Source organism: Vulpes vulpes, chromosome 1 (genome assembly GCF_048418805.1).
Source record: "Vulpes vulpes isolate BD-2025 chromosome 1, VulVul3, whole genome shotgun sequence".
In the NCBI taxonomy this organism is placed as follows: Eukaryota; Metazoa; Chordata; class Mammalia; order Carnivora; family Canidae; genus Vulpes; species Vulpes vulpes.
The window spans coordinates 90,771,869-90,789,798 of record NC_132780.1 but is presented as its reverse complement, the minus strand read 5'-3'; the positions used below and the strand labels follow the sequence as shown (position 1 = coordinate 90,789,798).

The 17,930-nt window shown below is 40.8% G+C and overlaps 1 protein-coding gene across 3 annotated transcripts in view; it reads right to left on the bottom strand.

Annotated features, from left to right (window-relative positions):
- NHSL1 (NHS like 1) overlaps positions 1–17,930 on the bottom strand; it is a 233,468-nt gene that overhangs the window by 135,790 nt on the left and 79,748 nt on the right. Inside the window, exon 1 of one of the 3 annotated variants that reach the window (XM_072719853.1) lies at positions 14,002–14,173. The exons of the other annotated variants lie outside the window; for them this stretch is intronic. Coding sequence (XP_072575954.1) covers positions 14,002–14,008 — 7 coding nt within the window. The 5' untranslated portion in view covers positions 14,009–14,173. Of the gene's footprint in view, positions 1–14,001; positions 14,174–17,930 lie in introns of those variants that run through there. 3 annotated transcript variants of the gene reach the window in all.

The window sequence follows — 17,930 nt, the reverse complement described above, 5'->3', positions numbered from 1 at the left end:
GGCCAAAGGCAGGCGCCAAACTGCTGCACCACCCAGGGATCCCGAGCCAGACATTTATAACAAGAAAACAAAACAAAACAAAAAACCAACAGCATATGACCCCCAGGGCCACCGCGAGCCAACTCCCACAGTACACTAAATCCACCTTGTCATCCACCTCCCAACCCCTAAGGAATTAAACTGATTTACTCAAGAAGGAAGTCATGGAAGACAAAACCCTGCCAATCCCCTACTCAGAGACAGGGTTCCCTCACCTACCACTGCTTCAGTATTTGAAAGAGAGAAAAAGCACTGCCTTTTTATTACGCTCAAGCTTTAAAAGACAGAGTTTGTTCCTGTCCATGAAATGAATGTGTCGCTCCCCTCAAATAGAAAGCTTAGATGTGAACATTTGTAATTATACATCACTACCAGCCTCAATCCCACCTTTCAATGTCTTCATATCCGAAAGGGACTCCTGAAGCGATCTGACACTGGAAGCCTTTGCACTATGGCAGCACGTGACTGCTCTCAGCCCCCTTGGGCCATCAGCCCCCTGGGACGGGGTGCGTGGCAAGGGGATGAAGGCTGTGCCTGGCAAGAAGCCATCACCGGCGCTCGGATGCCATGGAGTGGCAGAGGCCTGCTTAGCAGTTGATTACCAAGACAGGAACACTTTCCCGGCCCTCACCAAGAAAATGAGCCCACCCAAGGGGTTCGGAGGAAAGGGTCCCCTAAAATGAGCACTGACTTTGAGGCTCTTCTCATATGAGAACAAGGATAAACTGACTCTGAAACTGAAATAAAATTCTAAATAAAAAAAAGAGGTACGTGCCCTTAGGGGCAGGGATCTCATCTTTTAATCTCTGTTATCTCTTACAATACCTACACACAGTCAGTAGTACTAAATGTTGGTCAAAAGAATGAACAATATAGAACCATCTATCCATTTCCACGTACCTTTTTCTTTTGATCTTAAGTTTCAGGACAAGCCAATAGTTAGACCTTTATGGCAATCATTCCTTTATCACTAAATTCCAAAAGGCAAAAGTAAAATTTGTAAGCTGACCAAAAATATATATAATCTGAATTAAAGAATAGTATTAAAATTCTGTTAGTTGTAGAGTTAGATTGCTTTACTTTGAGAAGAAAGAGGGTCATTAACTGTGAGGCTCTATGCTTTTCTTACTCTTAGGACATCTGCACTGCTTCCATCCAAAACTCCAGAATCCAATGATCTGGGCTCAGAACCTGTGGCAATCAACAATGAGCCAAATACAGAAACACAGCCCACGTCCTATCTCAGAATCTACACAGACAGGCTGGGACCTCCTGTGTTCTGCTGTGTGAATTTAATTACTCTGTGGTGGTGGAAAAATTTTTTATATATTTCTTCCTGGTACTCATTTAAGACAGAAAAATTTTCAATCAACCTTTAAGTCACCTTCCAAAGGGTGTTTTGTAAGACCATATTCACTAAGGCCTTATATATCTGGTTTTTCAATGGGCATTTTAATAATTTGACTACCCTTTATTACATTACCATGCCATGGTAAACATGTGTTAGACATTGCTAATAGTCGCAGTGACTCCACTGAACCAGAAGAATCTTACCTTTAACAATGTAAGAAAACAAAATTAGGCATAAAGTACATAAATATCATACTTTGGTATATGTACCGTGTACCCAAATTCAAACATGTGGCCAAACAAGGAAAGAGACAGAAATACTAATATATATATATATATATATATATATATATATATATATATATATATATATTAGGATTATGGCAATTCCCCCTAGACATCAGGAGTTTTTTGTTTGTTTGTTTTTGTTTGTTTATTTTGTTTTTTTAGACATCAGTTTTTTAGTGTCAGACTTTTGACCTCCAAAACTGTAAGAGAATACATTTGCATTGTTTTAAGCCAATGTCTTTTTTACAATAGCCTGTTTTAAGAAACAGGTTCAGGGGGACACCAAAGGAGATTCCGTAATCTGTGACATCTCTAAGCATTTCTGTTCATTTTATAAGAATTATTGGAAGCAGACCAACCTGTCAACAACTGCCAACTTTTAGAAATGCCTGACAGAAAAAAAAAGAATAAGGGTCTGGAAGTATAAATACACTTCTGAGTAGTTTGCACTGGCTTGGCAACACAGTGTGACCTTAACGCCCAAACTTTCTGAATCTTTCAGTCTTTGTCAGATAAGCATGCCTTGCTTTCATAATAAGGAAAAATAAAAAAACTGGAAGTTTCAAGGTTCTACTTTTTAAAAATTTATTGTTAAGCCAATAATGCCTGATTCGACTGTTTGGGGGAAAAAATATAGTTTTTTAAATTTGGAAATTATTTTCAGTTCTTCCTCTTTTTTTTTTTTTTTTTTTTTGTAGTAGACTTTTTTTAAGGAGAAGTTTTAGGTGCACAACGAAACTAAGAGGAAGGTTTCCCATATACACCTTGCTCCCATACAGGAAAATATTTTTAGTTTTGTATGAAATAGATTGGGATATGATGAAAAGTGCTTTTTTATTTTTAATTTTTTTGCCAAAGTGGCATTAATTTGAAGAGCAATTTTTAAATTATTGAGAATATGTAGATGAATCCAATCAGTAATCTTCAAAGTACTCCTTTTCTCCTCAAATAATTCCCTTTCTCCTGGGGTATAACTGACTGAAAATGAATGACAAATTTAAACCTAAAAAAAAAAAAAAAAAAAAAAAAAACGGTGAGAGAAATAAAACTGAAAAGTTCTGAAACCAGAGCAGAGACAACTCTCAGGCAGCCAGGCTGTTTTGTGGCCATCTTGGAAGTGTGGAGTCAGAATGAAAACAACACACCCTTTCCTGTAACATTTTTCCCCTCTAACAAAAACCCTGGGAAATATGTATTATTACATATATTTTATATCTGCAGACACTGAGGATAAAGGTGATAAAGCAACCTGGCCTAAGGTCCCCAAGTTATTAGGCAGCAGAGCTGAGATTTGAAGAAAACATCTGCCTGATGGAATATGTGGGTGGCTCAGTCAGTTAAGCCTCTGCCTCTTGGTTTTAGCTCAGGTCATGATCTCAGGGTCCTGGGATGGGCTCCATGCTCAATGGGGAGTCTGCTTCCCTCCTTCTCCCTTTGCCCCTCCCCCCGTTGATACACACTCTCTCTCAAATAATAAATAAATCTATCTTTAAAAAAAAATGAAGAAGCATCTACCTGACAACCAAATCATAGCCTTCCACAGCCTTCAGGTCTCTCACCTGGCCTCCTGCAATGCCCTGGGAAATGGGCTGCCCCACTTTTAGCTGTGCCACCTTCAAAGCTGTCCTCCACATGCCAACTCATACCATACTCCAAGCCCCTGTCACTTACTGCAGGATTGATACTTCTCATCTTCTCCACTTGCTTAACTTTTCCACACTCTTCACAACTTCGACCAGGAGCCATCTCAGCTCAAATAAGCAAACATTTTATTGGGCACTACATTGCTAAACTACTGCTGCATAACAAACCACTCCAAAACTCAGTGGCTTAAAACAACAATCATTTATGATTTCTCTCATTAGTCTGTGGGTTGTCTGGAGGTCAGCTACTGTAGGCTAGACTCAGCTGGGGGTGGCTCTGCTCCAAGGCAGATATCCCAGTATGCTCAAGATTGAGGAATTTCCCAGGATATGGAACTTGGTTTAAAATTGGGGCAGTCCCAAGCATACAAGAATGACTGGTCACCTTAGGGATAGCCTGTAGGTGCCTCTCCTCCCCATCCTAGGAATAGCAGGCCAGTCCAAGGTTATCTTTCTCACGGCAATGGCACCAAAGAGTGAAACTCAACCACCAGCTTCATCTACATCAAAGCTGGTCATTCCATTGGCGAAAGCAAACCAAACATGCTTGGGGCTTGGGGCACAGCGATACACTCCATTCACCCAAGAAAGTCAGAGGGGAGGGTGGAAAATAGACGTTTCTGCATCTCATTTACCAGGGGGCACCATCTGGGCAAGTTACTGAGAGTTAAAAACTCCTAGGACATCATTGCAAAAATTAGATTTTTAGGTGCCCTGCCAAGTGTTTCCAAAGCATCCCATAAAGAGAGATGCTGCACTTACCTATCACACCTGAGTGACTAATGACTATAAATCTTGTTATGAACTGGCCTTTTGTCATAATGTGCATAGTATCTGGAATATGGTAAGGATTAAACCAATGCTTGTTAAATTAAACTGGTCAATTATATGTCCTTCATCACCATTTTCAACTTTCTCCTGTTAAAAGTACTTCAGTTTCTTTACTGGACTTTCTTTGATATTCTCCCACACAAAATGCTAGATTACACACAGGGGCTAACAAACTTTTTTGTAAAGAGCCAGACAGTAAACATTTTAGCCTTTGCCAGTTCTATAGTCTCTGTTGCAACTACTCAACCTACCATTGTGGGGAAAAAAAAAAAAAAAAAAAAAAAAACCAGCCCAACAGTAGTAAACAAATCAGGGTGGCTGGGTTTCAATAAAACTTTATTTACAAAAATAGGTGGTGGCCTGTACTTGGTTCACAGAATATCATTTGCTGACCCTGGATTAGAAAAAGAAGTAGAATTTTCCCAGCACCATTTATTGAAGAGACTGTCTTTCTTCCAGTGGATAGTCTTTCCTCCTTTATCGAATATTAGCTGACCATAAAGTTGAGGGTCCACTTCTGGATTTTCTATTCTGTTCCATTGATCTATGTGTCTGTTTTTGTGCCAGTACCACACTGTCTTGATGACCACAGCTTTGTAGTACAACCTGAAATCTGGCACTGTGATGCCCCCAGCTATGGTTTTCTTTTTTAAAATTCCCCTGGCTATTCGGGGTCTTTTCTGATTCCACACAAATCTTAAAATCATTTGTTCTAACTCTCTGAAGAAAGTCCATGGTATTTTGATAGGGATTGCATTAAACGTGTAAATTGCCCTGGGTAACATCGACATTTTCACAATATTAATTCTGCCAATCCATGAGCATGGAATATTTTTCCATCTCTTTGTGTCTTCCTCAATTTCTTTCAGAAGTGCTCTATAGTTTTTAGGGTATAGATCCTTTACCTCTTTGGTTAGGACATCCACATGCAGAAGAATGAAACTGGACCACTCTCTTTCACCATACACAAAGATAAACTCAAAATGGATGAAAGAGCTAAATGTGAGACAAGATTCCATCAAAATCATAGAAGAGAACACAGGCAACACCCTTTTTGAACTCGGCCACAGAAAGGGCTAGTTTCCAAGATCTATAACTTATTAAACTCAACACCAAAGAAACAAACAATCAAATCATGAAATGGGCAAAACACATGAAGAGAAATCTCACAGAGGAAGACATAGACATGGCCAACAAGCACATGAGAAAATGCTCCACATCACTTGCCATCAGGGAAATACAAATCAAAACCACAATGAGATACCACCTGACACCAGTGAGAATGGGGAAAATTAACAAGGCAGGAAACAACAAATGTTGGAGAGGATGCGGAGAAAAGGGAACCCTCTTACACTGTTGGTGGGAATGTGAACTGGTGCAGCCACTCTGGAAAACTGTGTGGAGGTTCCTCAAAGAGTTAAAAATAGACCTGCCCTACGACCCAGCAATTGCACTGTTGGGGATTTACCCCAAAGATACAGATGCAATGAAACGCCGGGACACCTGCACCCCGATGTTTCTAGCAGCAATGTCCACAATAGCCAAACTGTGGAAGGAGCCTCGGTGCTCATCGAAAGATGAATGGATAAAGAAGCTGTGGTCTGTGTATACAGTGGAATATTCCTCAGCCATTAGAAACGATGAATACCCACCATTTGCTTTAACGTGGATGGAACTGGAGGTTATTATGCTGAGTGAAGGAAGTCAATCGGAGAAGGACAAACATTATATGTTCTCATTCATTTGGGGAATATAAATAATAGTGAAAGGGAATATAAGGAAAGGGAGAAGAAATGGGTAGGAAATATCAGAAAGGGAGACAGAACATAAAGACTCCTAACTCTAGATAACGAACTAGGGGTGGTAGAAGGGGAGGAGGACGGGGGGTGGGGGTGAATGGGTGATGGGCACTGAGGGGGGCACTTGATGGGATGAGCACTGGGTGTTATTCTGTATGTTGGCAAATTGAACACCAATAAAAAATAAATTTATTATTTAAAAAAAAAAAAGAAAAAGAAGTAGAGGAACGCCTGGGTGGCTCAGCAGTTGAGTGTCTGCCTTCAGCTCAGGGCATGATCCCAAGTCCAGGGATCGAGTCCAGCGTTAGGCTCCCTGTGAGGAGCCTGCTTCTTCCTCTGTCTATGTTTCTGCCTTTCTCTGTGTGTCTCTCATGAATAAACAAAATATTTTTAAAAAATAAATTTAAAAAAGAAGTACAAATGATGCTCAGAGTTGTGTGGACTTCCCAAGCACAGACAGTTAACACAAATGTTTCCCAAACTATGTTCCTTAGGATACCTGTTCCTTAGGATATCATAATCACTGTGGATTGGGGAGTAGGGGTGAGCGGACCAGGAGGGCTTGTTAAAAATGTACATTCCTGGAGTCTATTTGGTACACATCTCTGGAGAGAACCTGAGAATCCACAGTTAAAAACAGGCTTCCAAGATGAGGTTCCTGCATATTAAAATTTGAAAAATCACTAGTTTCAACCCCTAAATTCAACACCTAAATTACACTAAAATATCAAGTGAATATGCAGAGTTCAAATCTCTACTCATAATTTCACTGGAGATGTACAAATATCATAGATACAATAGCAAATGCATACAACATAAACTAGGATGATATACTGAAAATATTATCAGTGGATATTACAAGCAGAATACAGTATAATGGCTGTTTTAATTTTTTATTATGGATTTTCTATTTTTCCAGAATATGTATGCTAAACATATACTGTAATTTTCTTTTCAAGATTCTATTTTTTAAAGCAATCTCTACACCCAACATGGGGTTCAAACTCACATCTCCTAGATCGAGTCACACACTCCACTCACTGAGCCAGCCAGGAGCTCCTACATTGTAAAATTTTTAATCATCTAATGTTTTATTTTCATTCAGAGTTATTTTAAACATAGAGAAAAGGAAAGAAGTCGGCCCAGATTTAATAGACAGCATTTTTATCTATTTCTGCTTCAGCTTTTAAAAAATAAAATGTCAGATAAATTTCCCTCCTGTCCCTAGTCTCCTGGTATAGCCATTATTCTAAATTTGGTTTGTACCATTCCCGAATATATTTTTCACACTTTTTCTGAATACCAGTGTTGTCATCAATATGACATAATACTGCTTTGTCTAGGTTTCATAAATGATATTATACTGCCTAAATCATTTTCACAATTATTTTTATAAAATAGTTACTATTAAAAACTTTTTCACTCGCTCTGCTACTAAAGGAACTGTGGTGGTATCTCTTACAAACCAATTTACCTGATCCTTTTCCTACAACCTTGTTCAGGTAATTAAAGGAACATTTCACAGCAGGATATATCTAAAAATTGATCTCTAAGTTTCTGTACTTGATGTGCAAATTTGCTCAAGGGCATGGCCTTTTTGTGTTTCTCGCATATACAGTGCCTATTAAAATTTCACTCATTGCCTAAGAATGTTTTCTTAAAAAGCCTAACAAATTTAACCTTTCTGGAACTCATGAAAACACAACAGGCAGGATATAAAGACGGCTTTATCTCTGTATGTTATTCTCTTTAGCTTGACAAGTTTTACAGTCACAGACACTGCCAACTCTCTGACATCATCAAAGTCTCCAAGTAAAAGGCTCCAATTTGATAATGACAGCTGTTCCCGTCCAATCACATTTGTCAGAGTCTTCAGGTAATAAACTCATCTTGATAAGGAGAAATTTAGAAAACAAAAGACCTAAAGAACACTTAAGACATTCAGAAATTTTTGGTCGAAACACTTGTTCCCCTGGGTCAAATATGGATCGTTAAGTCAAGAGAACCTTTGTTTTGAGAATACACTACTTGGAGAGAGACCATCAAAGAGAACTTCAAAGAAGGATGAAGTCCTTCTACAAAATAAACACTAGAGCCTTTCCACTGACCAGCCTAGAGCAGGTTGACAGAGATCAGGAAGCACAAATGAAAGCCTTACAGGGAGTCTCCTCTCAACCGCCCTCCCCAATCCCCCGCCCAGCACCTCCATCAACCCCGTCAGACATGGCAGAGCCAGGGCAATGCTGCCTCAAAAGGCACCCCCGGGAATGCCCTCAGCTCTCCTTCCTATGCTCAAATCCCTGCATGCTGGAGACTCTCTTCAGGCTGTTCTGAAAACTAAGTGAGAAAATGCTGACCTCATGAGCACTGAGGAATCAGTAAGTTATTTGCAGCAGCAGCAGCAGCAACAAAGAGGTAGCCCCACAGACCCTACAGATCTTGAAGCAGACATGGCTGGTGGACAAGCAAGGTGACAAGTAAGGCTGAAAGCAGGTGATTTAAACTGTGCCTGGCACCTGTAGTAAGGGCACTGGGAGCTGGAATGGAGGGCCAGACTCCCCTCAGAGAGGAAAGGACTGAGTGGCCTCATCTCACCTCCAACAACAAAATTTTCAAGTCCCTGCACTTGTATCATCAGGCACATTGCTCTCCCTAAAATGATAGGAGGCAATGAATGGCTCAAAGAAAGTGTGAAATCTCACAACATAAAAGGAATTATGAAAATAGCACAGTATAGCTACTAACCTCATAATATGACGCTGATTTTTCAATAACTAAAAAACAAAGAAAGAGATAGAAAATGCTAAATTTTGTGAAACCACCACTCACCTACAGTCTCTCTCTCTCTCTCAAAATGTATTCTAAGCATTTTTAATGGTACCTTTGCTGATAATTTTTCTCGGGATAAAACATGAACACAGAAGAAAAATACCAGTTAACTGTACAGTTCCATAAAATACACATTATTGGTTATAGTTGACAGGAAAATGCTTAGCTAAAAGTAAGTTACGTTTCAAATAAGAAAAAACAAAACCCCAAGGTCTCAAATAACTTTTAATCTATCACATAGTTCAATACTACTTACTCTGCACATAGGAAATTATAGCAGACTATAGCCTGTATTTGAGATCAGGTCAAATGACATCACTTAGGAAAGTGACATCACTTAAGAATCACCTAATTCATTTAAGAATGAATACGTAAGTATGCCCTCTATAGAATGAGATTACAAATGAAGTCTGAGGAAAGATCAAAATCTAATTTATCTAACTAGGGGACAGCCTCATACTAAAATATAACTAAAGAAATTGGTAGTCGAATAAAATGTTTTGCCAGCAGCCTAATAAGGTGGGAAAGAGGGGTGTGGACAGAGGGGATAATCCCCAAGTATTTATGGGGGCCCAGGGTCCAGGGCCTGGCACAGTGCACTGTAAGTCCCCAGATATTTCATGCCCCAGTACTGCTCAAAGAAACACAAATAAGTCAGCCCCAACTGAAACTGTAGTAGTGTCTTTTTTCTCAACCACGGCTGCACATCAAAAGCATCTCTCTCTCTCTCTCTCTCTCTCTCTCTCTCTTTTAAGATTTTACTTATCTAAGGGAGAGAGAGAGAGAGCATGAGCAGGGAGGAAGGGCAAGAGGGAGAGGGAGAGGCTGACTCCCCATTGAGCAGGGAGCCTAACTCAGGACTCGATCCCAGCACCCTGAGATCATGGTCCAAGCCAAAGGCAGACACTTAACCAACTGAGCCACCCCAGGCACCCCAGAAGCATTTGTTTTGAGATTCTTATTTAATAGGTCATGTGTAGATAGGCTTTTGGGTGTTCTGTTTGGTACATATGTTTTTAAAAAGCTTCATGCTTTGTATGCCCCCACCTCCAATTAATTTTTAAGAAAGTCTATATCTTGTTTCTAGATAGAACTAAAATCAAAGCTAGTTCTGTTTCAATCAATAATATTTAAAAGAATGAAGAAGACTGCCATTTTCCCAATCTGAATTTTAAAAAGTGTTTAAAAGGTCATTGAACACAAAGCATGAAATTAGGCTCTTCGGAAATATCCTGACCACATGTTGATGTCAATGGCACCCAGAATATGAAAGCCTGGCACCCAACCAAAGGACCAAGAGCAGACACGGCCTTCCATAGTCACTAGGAAAACTAAGTACTACACTTCGTGCTATTTAAAGGACAGAAGCTTGGGACCAAAAAGAGATCTTTGAGATTATCCTGTCACTTTTCCATTTTGCAGATAAGGCAACAAAGAACGAGAGGTTGTCTGCCATGCAGCGATGCTAACTCCACGGCCACAGGAATTACATCTGAGTGGTTTACACTGTGTGGCCCTAAGCCCAATAGGTTCTCCATAAAATTTAGAAAATGTCAGGTGTAGGTCCCTAGCAAAGCTGGACCCAGAGCCAGGCACAGTTTAAATGGGGATGATGGTGGTACACTGCTGCGATACACTGAAAACCAACTGATCCTAGGACGTGAAGCAATTTTTGGAGAACAAGCTTCTCTAACACACCGAAGTATGAATCCTCTCTCTCTTCACCACTGCCTTGAACCACCAGAATCATCTGTCCATCAAAGAGACATGCAGCATATAAAAAACATTCTTTCTGAGATTAACACAGCAAACTAATCTCAAAACATGTTGTTGTTAACATTTTAACACCTGGGCTGGAAAAAGCTCTGGAGAAGAGGAAATTAATTGTGTCAGATTTGCAACATTAAGTGTAAGGTTTAAATTAGAACAGATGGCTCTATTAGAAGACTTTTTGCCTCATCTCCGGTCCATTGAAAATCACGTTGGCAATGCTGCCTTACATCCGGGGGCCATTCTCCAAACTCTGCGTGGTTTGCCAGCAGTTGACCAGCAAGTGGCAGAACAGAACAGCCCATCTTCAATAAAGCCCCTGGCTGTAGAGGGTTGGGTGGATTTCCAGGGAAGCAGGATTTGTCTTCAAACAGGCAAAGACTAGGTTGGGAGCCAGCAAAGGAACCCGAAGGTATCTTACTGAATAAAAACAGTCAAGTATCCGTTCACCTCAATTACCTACAGGATAAAATTCAGTCCTTACAATGCCACCACTGGTGAGGAACTTTAAAAGTATGAGAGGCCAGTGTCCAGCCTGGAGCATACCCAGGAGCCCAAATCAGTGTTTTTCAAACCTGCCTGATGATCAGCATGGCCTGGGGGTGCTTATTACAATACAGACCCCGGGGAACCACTCCAGATACACAGAATCTCTGGAGAAAGGGCCAGGGGATCACCTGGAGGGCCTGTCGGATGCTTTACTGCCGCTCCCCACCTGTGGACAGGCATTCCACAACTTGGTTACTGTCACATGTGTGGTTAGTGTCATAACCTGTCCACGGGTGAGTAATCACTTCCCAAGTTGGTCAGGGAAGCAACAAATGGCGGGCAGGACCACGTAACCTCCCACTGCTCGGCGCAGGTTAGACAGGGGCCATGTGGCTGTCAGGCAGGCCCTCCACTCAGCCGGGGACTACTCTGCTCACTCCTTCCCCGTCCCTCTGGGTAACCTCAATACCTCAGGTATGCCATCTCCCCCCTCCTGCTTCATCTCTGCCTTCTGCTTGCTGTCTACCACATGATTTTGCTGCCCACTTTGCGATTGAAAATGCAATGCATTTCAATCAAAATGCATTTCAAATGCATTTTCAATCTTTTTTTCTAGATGATGTGTTCCTTTCCATCTGATTCTCACTACTTCAAATGACAAAATACTTCACCCTAGTCGTTCTGCTGCTCATCATAAGTTCTGTCTGGAGCTTGAAGTCAGGACTCCACTCCCCCTGCACTCCCTTTTCCTCACTGGTGCAACCTGGCACCTCCTCTAATCCTGTCTGTCTCCAACCAGTTCATAAATGGAGAGAATCGCCTCACCACGGGTTTGACAGCCCACCTCCACCACCTCCAGCAGGCCCTGTTTTCCTACAGCAGTTCCACTCTCATCTTTTACGTCCCCTTGGTTGTCCCAAACCACTAGGTTTTCTTCTAAGCCTGACTTCCACCTTTGCACCCAAGGCAAAGATTACCTCCCTCTGAACAAAACCGAGTCTGCACAAAGCTACAACAGTCAAGATGTCCCTCTGTGTATCTCCGTTCTTCCCCAAAGAAAAGCTCCAGCAGTGCTTAGCCTCTGCTTGGTCCGTCTCTCGTGCTTCATGCTGGCCAACACACATGGCCACATCCACTTCAAACCACAGCCTTGATCCTGTCAAACCCTGCTCAGGAGCCACCATTGCTAATTAAACCCAAGCTTCCAGGCCTTTGATTTAGGTCCCACAATAGAGTCCAACTTGCCCTTCTAGACTCGTCTCAGTGCCCCTTCCTCTGTAGTATCACTTCTTACCTTCCAAGTGTCTACTGTTTATTTGCTCCATCCTGAAAACTCACATGACACCACAAAGCTGGCCACAAAGGATTCCTTAGTGTGCCTCGGTACCCCGTTACCCTTTCTCCTATCCACCAACAAGGAGCAATTCCTTGACCACAATGTTAAGTCTGTGAATGTGCAGTAAAAATTTACTTAATAGACAATGTCAGAAAGAAGGCTTTATCCCTTTCCTTCTCCTCTTCCCTCCCCAAATCATGCTGGTACGACAGACAAGCAAAAAGCACAAATATCTGATTCAGGCAAAGCTGCATTCCAATCTTGATTTCAACACATTTATTGACAAATTGGTCTTGAGCAAGCCTCTCTGAACCCCATAGAAAAAGACCAAAAAACAATAGCAACACCACCACCTAGGGGAAACAAAAAACAAGAATAGCAATATCACCACCTAGTGGGTGGTATGAGTCAGGCACATGGCGCTGTAGTAGCCGGAAACCATTACTGTCAGACGTAACTGTTTGAACATGAGAATTTGCAGGATACAGTCAGAAGAAAAGAATAGGTAAAGGGCTACTGATAAAAGTTTTTCAAGAAGGAAACACTTCTTGGAAGTGTAGTAAATAGTACATTGTGGCTTAAGCTGAACAGAAATTTTCAAATATCTAACTTTGAAAGTTACCATATGAAATATTTTGGAGTTTTTCTTGCAACATTATTCTATGACAATTAAGGTATTCTCATAGCCATAAATAAAACCAAAGAGAATTAATCATAACCCTCAGGAAAATGGCACGACTTGCTCCCCAAATGTAATACCAGAAAAACCAGGTTATCACTTTTAAGGAATACATAGGTAATTTCTTTTTTTTTTTTTTTAAGATTTTATTTATTTATTCATAGACACAGAGAAAGAGAGGCAGAGACACAGACGGAGGGAGAAGCAGGCTCCATGCAGGGAGCCCGATGTGGGACTCGATCCTGGGTCTCCAGGATCACACCCCAGGCTGCAGGCGGCGCCAAACCGCTGCGCCACCGGGGCTGCCCTACATAGGTAATTTCTAATAAGCGCAGCACTGACATTTCAAGGTACCTGTCAATCTAGGTTACATGAAAGAAAATCACTGAATGAACACACGATTATTTTTATACAATAATAACTGCAGTAACTCTGCAGTTAAAAATCGCAAAATATCAAATAGGCAGGTTGCTATTCTTAAGGAGAAATATGTGGCATATATTTCAGAAGGGTGATTTAAATATTTTGTAAAAAATATAGTAAGGTATATTAGACAAGGTAGCTAGGAACTATTTTAGAGCTTTGTAAAAGAAATCCTAATGGAGCAGAACATTTGCTTGTAAACAGTAGTGAATCATTCTTCAACAGGATCACATATGCATCATTCCATATATCAAATGCCACAACCACAGAAAACCAGGAACCCACAGCCTTATAAATCAAAGTTAGTTGCTTCCTCACTCTCTGTTAGACTCCCCTAGTCAAATTCTGTCATAGCAGTTCACTTCAAATCTCAAAAATAAAGACTCATTTCATGGAGCCTTGATGAATCCCATCTGAAGGTCATTAAAACACACACCCACTTCCACACAAACCAGAAAATCAGTAGAATTCAAAGACTCATTAATCTGGAAGCTGGAAGCGATACTGACAACACCTAATTCACACCTCTCATTAGGCTGAAGGGAGTAAGACAGCTGTCCCCAAGGCGGTCCGCGGCAGGGTCAGGACTCCAGTCCTGGTGTCACCCCATTTGGACTCCGCTTGCTCTAGGACACTTCAGGTCCAGCTCTGGAGTTCGTGCATCCCCCCTTGATACTCAAGCACATCAGTGAGTCATGTTTCCGTTTCCTTGAACTGTTCCAAGTAGTCTTTGGTAGCACAGAGGTCATTCGTTCACAGTTCACATGCTAACTCATCCAGAGTTCTAACGCACTTAGGAATCATGACTTACCATGCCACCTTCACATTAGTGAAGCGAATGGCTAACAAAATCTAAAAATAAGAAGAGATCTAACTCTTAGCACTTAAAATACTTCCTTTCAACCTCCTGTAAAACAACAGCCTATTTAGGAGATGAAAAGTGAGTCATTTCTTTCATCCAGCAGACGGGCTCCCCAGGCACAAACTCTTGCACATTATACTTCATGGGGCCTTTTAAATATTTACTTGTTAGCAGTATTCTTCCTTTCAGGTCAAAGATTATAGTACTTAGCAACACAAAGAAAGCAGAGGGATATAGTTATGAATTAGTAAACTGCTTGGCCAAGCCTTCCATTCGTTAATTCAGCCCAACTTCAAAGGGGATTTTAAAAAGAGATTCATCTGTCAGAAATTAACTGTAAGAAAATTACTGAATCAAAAAATGACTTGGCCAGTCTCTCCAAAGCTGGTGTTAAGGGAAAAGCGCCCTGTTTTAGGTATAGAAGCAAAAAGTCTCTTCCTATGCAAATAAGTTTGTTTTGTTTTAAAAGTTTTTAAAAAAAAAAGGTTTAAAAAGTTTTATTCTAAAAGTTTAGAAAAAAGTTTTAAAAGTTTTTTTTTTGTTTCATTAACAGCAGGACTCTTCCAGCCTTTGATATGCTAATAATGCTGTAAATTTCCAAGAATAGGGGGAGGGGGAAATTTCAGTTTATTTGGTCACATTTATTATCTGGAGGGGGCTGGTGGTTGGGAATAATATATGAAAAACACAGGACACTGGATCAGTACCTTCTAAGCAAGAGTGGAGAAATGACTTTTCTAAAAGCATCATATATTGTTCTTTAGCAGCAGAAAAGAGTAGACCCTCATTCACAACTATTTCAGGGTAAATTGAGAGTCTCTATTTTAAGTCAAATTGGAATTAGGAGAAGGAGCCTACCAGAGCTAAATCCTTCATAGCTTAACTTCTCATTGCCAACCAGACTGCCAATTCCCCCTGGGCTTTCGAAATCGCTCCCTGGCTCTAAGCAAAGCCCCTATACCTGTTCCTGCGGAATGAATCAGAGTAATTGCGTATTTTCCCTGAACTCTTTGATCTGCATGCTCTAGTCTATTTCAGTGGTTTTTAACCGTGGCCATACATCAGAATCACCCAGGGAGCCTTTAACTCTACAGATGTATGGCCCAATGCCAAATCTACGGAATCCAACATGATTCCCAAAGAGGCAGCAGCCAGAGCTGAAAACCACTGTTCTGCTTCCTAGGAAGGTGAAGTCAACAGACAAATAATTGATTGTGCATGTACCATAAGTTGGGCATATTGACATTAATAAGGGAAGGCCTACCTAGCAACACTTTAGTGAGTCCCCAGGTTTACAGATAAATCAGTAGCATTCGCAGGTGCTCCTTTTCTTTCCTGGGCCTTGTCCACAAGGAAGCAGACACGTATTATTTTGGGAGGAGTACAGTCCTTAGAACAAAGGGTGCCCCACAAAGCTCTTGCAGGTGCAGATGACTGCAGCGGGGTGTCTGTAGGTCCACACATCTCAACCCCTGACCCCCCACATGGCCCATACAGTGCATGGCCCGAATTTGGGGCTCAACAGTTGATTACATGGCTCTAACTCTCTGGTCGATACCTGAGAAAGTCACAACCACGAATGCCCCCAGTGCTAAAGCCAAAACTACTCTATGCTACCCAGCCCAGGATGTAGGTCTCCAGGGGGTCTCGTAAGTAGGTCAATCACCTATAAAAGGGATTTCTGAAAAAACAGTTTTCTTTCTAAAGTGTATTTATTTAGCCTATCTTATACAAACAGTCTCTAAGCACAGTATGTTAGAAAAAGGTTTGATCAGGAGGAGGGAGAGAGTTAAAATTAAAGACATATTAATTTAAAACAAAAACAGCTTTGATATAGGGGACCTTGGAATAGAATATAAAAAGAACCTCTCCCTCTTTCCTTTCTGAATTTCTTTAATCTAGACACCTTGTTTTGGGTAAAAATAATCCAGCATAGAGACAGGGCTAAGAAATGGTTATATAATAAAAACATGAGTCCTGATGGAGATGTAAGTGAAAGCGAAGGGTCTGAGGCTGCCAAGGCTCCCAGCTGCCATGCCACCTTTGTGCATGTACATGCTCCAAGATTTAGGCACTTGACAGACAGACGCAGCTCCAATATGGCTACCTTTCTCCTTCTTATTAGTAGCATGGTAGCATTTTTACCTCCTTCCCACCCCAAGGAGAAAAAAAAAAAAAAAGGCCATAAATCTCTCTTTGAAAACTTAAAACAAGAATATCCAGAACGAAAGTACTTCTTCCTTTGCAGCTCTCATGCCAAGCAACTAGAAAAGCATTTCTTTGGCAAAGATGTGAAAGTCCATAGGTATTCAAGGGTCAACTTGATTTAGGCAAAATAACCTAAGGGTCAGAACCAACCCTACCAGGCTAAATCTTTGAAAATCTCCAGGTTTGTGACTATAAAATGAAAAGGTTCTATTACCACCCTTGAGACCCTCCCAGTAGTAAGGACAGGGTTCCCTGACATGCCAGCATTGCATCTACTTTGCACTTTTGAACAAACAATGCAACATGTCAACTATTGTTGAATTACAATGGGAAGCCTCCGGGGTCATGTGGAAATAATTTCTTAAATGAAAGCTTTTTCATCAACTGCATGAGAAGCACTTAATAAATTTAAGAATAGACTAAAGGATTATGTGGATGTGTCAAAATAGGATTTTGATGGACTAAGTGAATTGCTCAACTATCATGACATGTACAGAACAGGATTCCATTTGTTAATAGGTTTAAGGTTATAAAAGGGTGCTACGTTTGGCAAAATAACCAAGATTCTTGAAAGAATCAATAGCATCACAAAAGGATACCCCAAGAGTCTGCTGCAATTAATATAGCAGAGCTTCTCCTAAGGATTAAGGAAGTCATGTACCTTTTTAAGTTCATACCCATTTCTTACCTAGATTCAACTGGGGACATAGAGGAAACCTCTCAAAGCTGCAATGAAATAACCCTTTAAAATGGTCTCTAGAGGGGACACCCGGGTGGCTTGGTTGAGCATCTGCCTTTGGCTCAGGACGTGATCCCAGGACCCAATCAGGCTCCCTGCATGCAGCCTGCTTCTCCCTCTGCCTGTGTCTCTGCCTCTCTCTCTCTCTCTCTCTCTCTCTCTGTTTCTGTCTCTCTCTCATGAATAAGTAAATAAAATCTTAAAAGAAAAAAATGGTCTCTAGAGGCAGCAGTAGCAAATTATTCCTATCTTGCATGAGTTAATCTCAATCAAAAAAACAAACCTCTATCAAATAAAGTTTCAAGTGCACAAGATTCCCACCCTGAAATAAAAAGTTAAAACTTCCCAATATTGAGTAGTATACAAAAAGCCTAATATGCCTTACTTCTCATGGGTCCCATATAAATGACATTCCTTTTTGGTGTTATTTGAATATTGCTCTTTTTGTTTCCTTTAGCAAATGCACATTTGAGAGATCTAAAAGTAAATCTCATGACCCATTAAAGTGAAGAAGCAGGACAAATTATGAAACTCTTCAATAAACAGAGGACACTGCAAGTTAAAAAGCACTTAAATATGATGCAGGTGCCTGTATGCATGTTGTCTTTCAATTAAAAGTTCAAAAGAGGGGCACATGGATGCCTC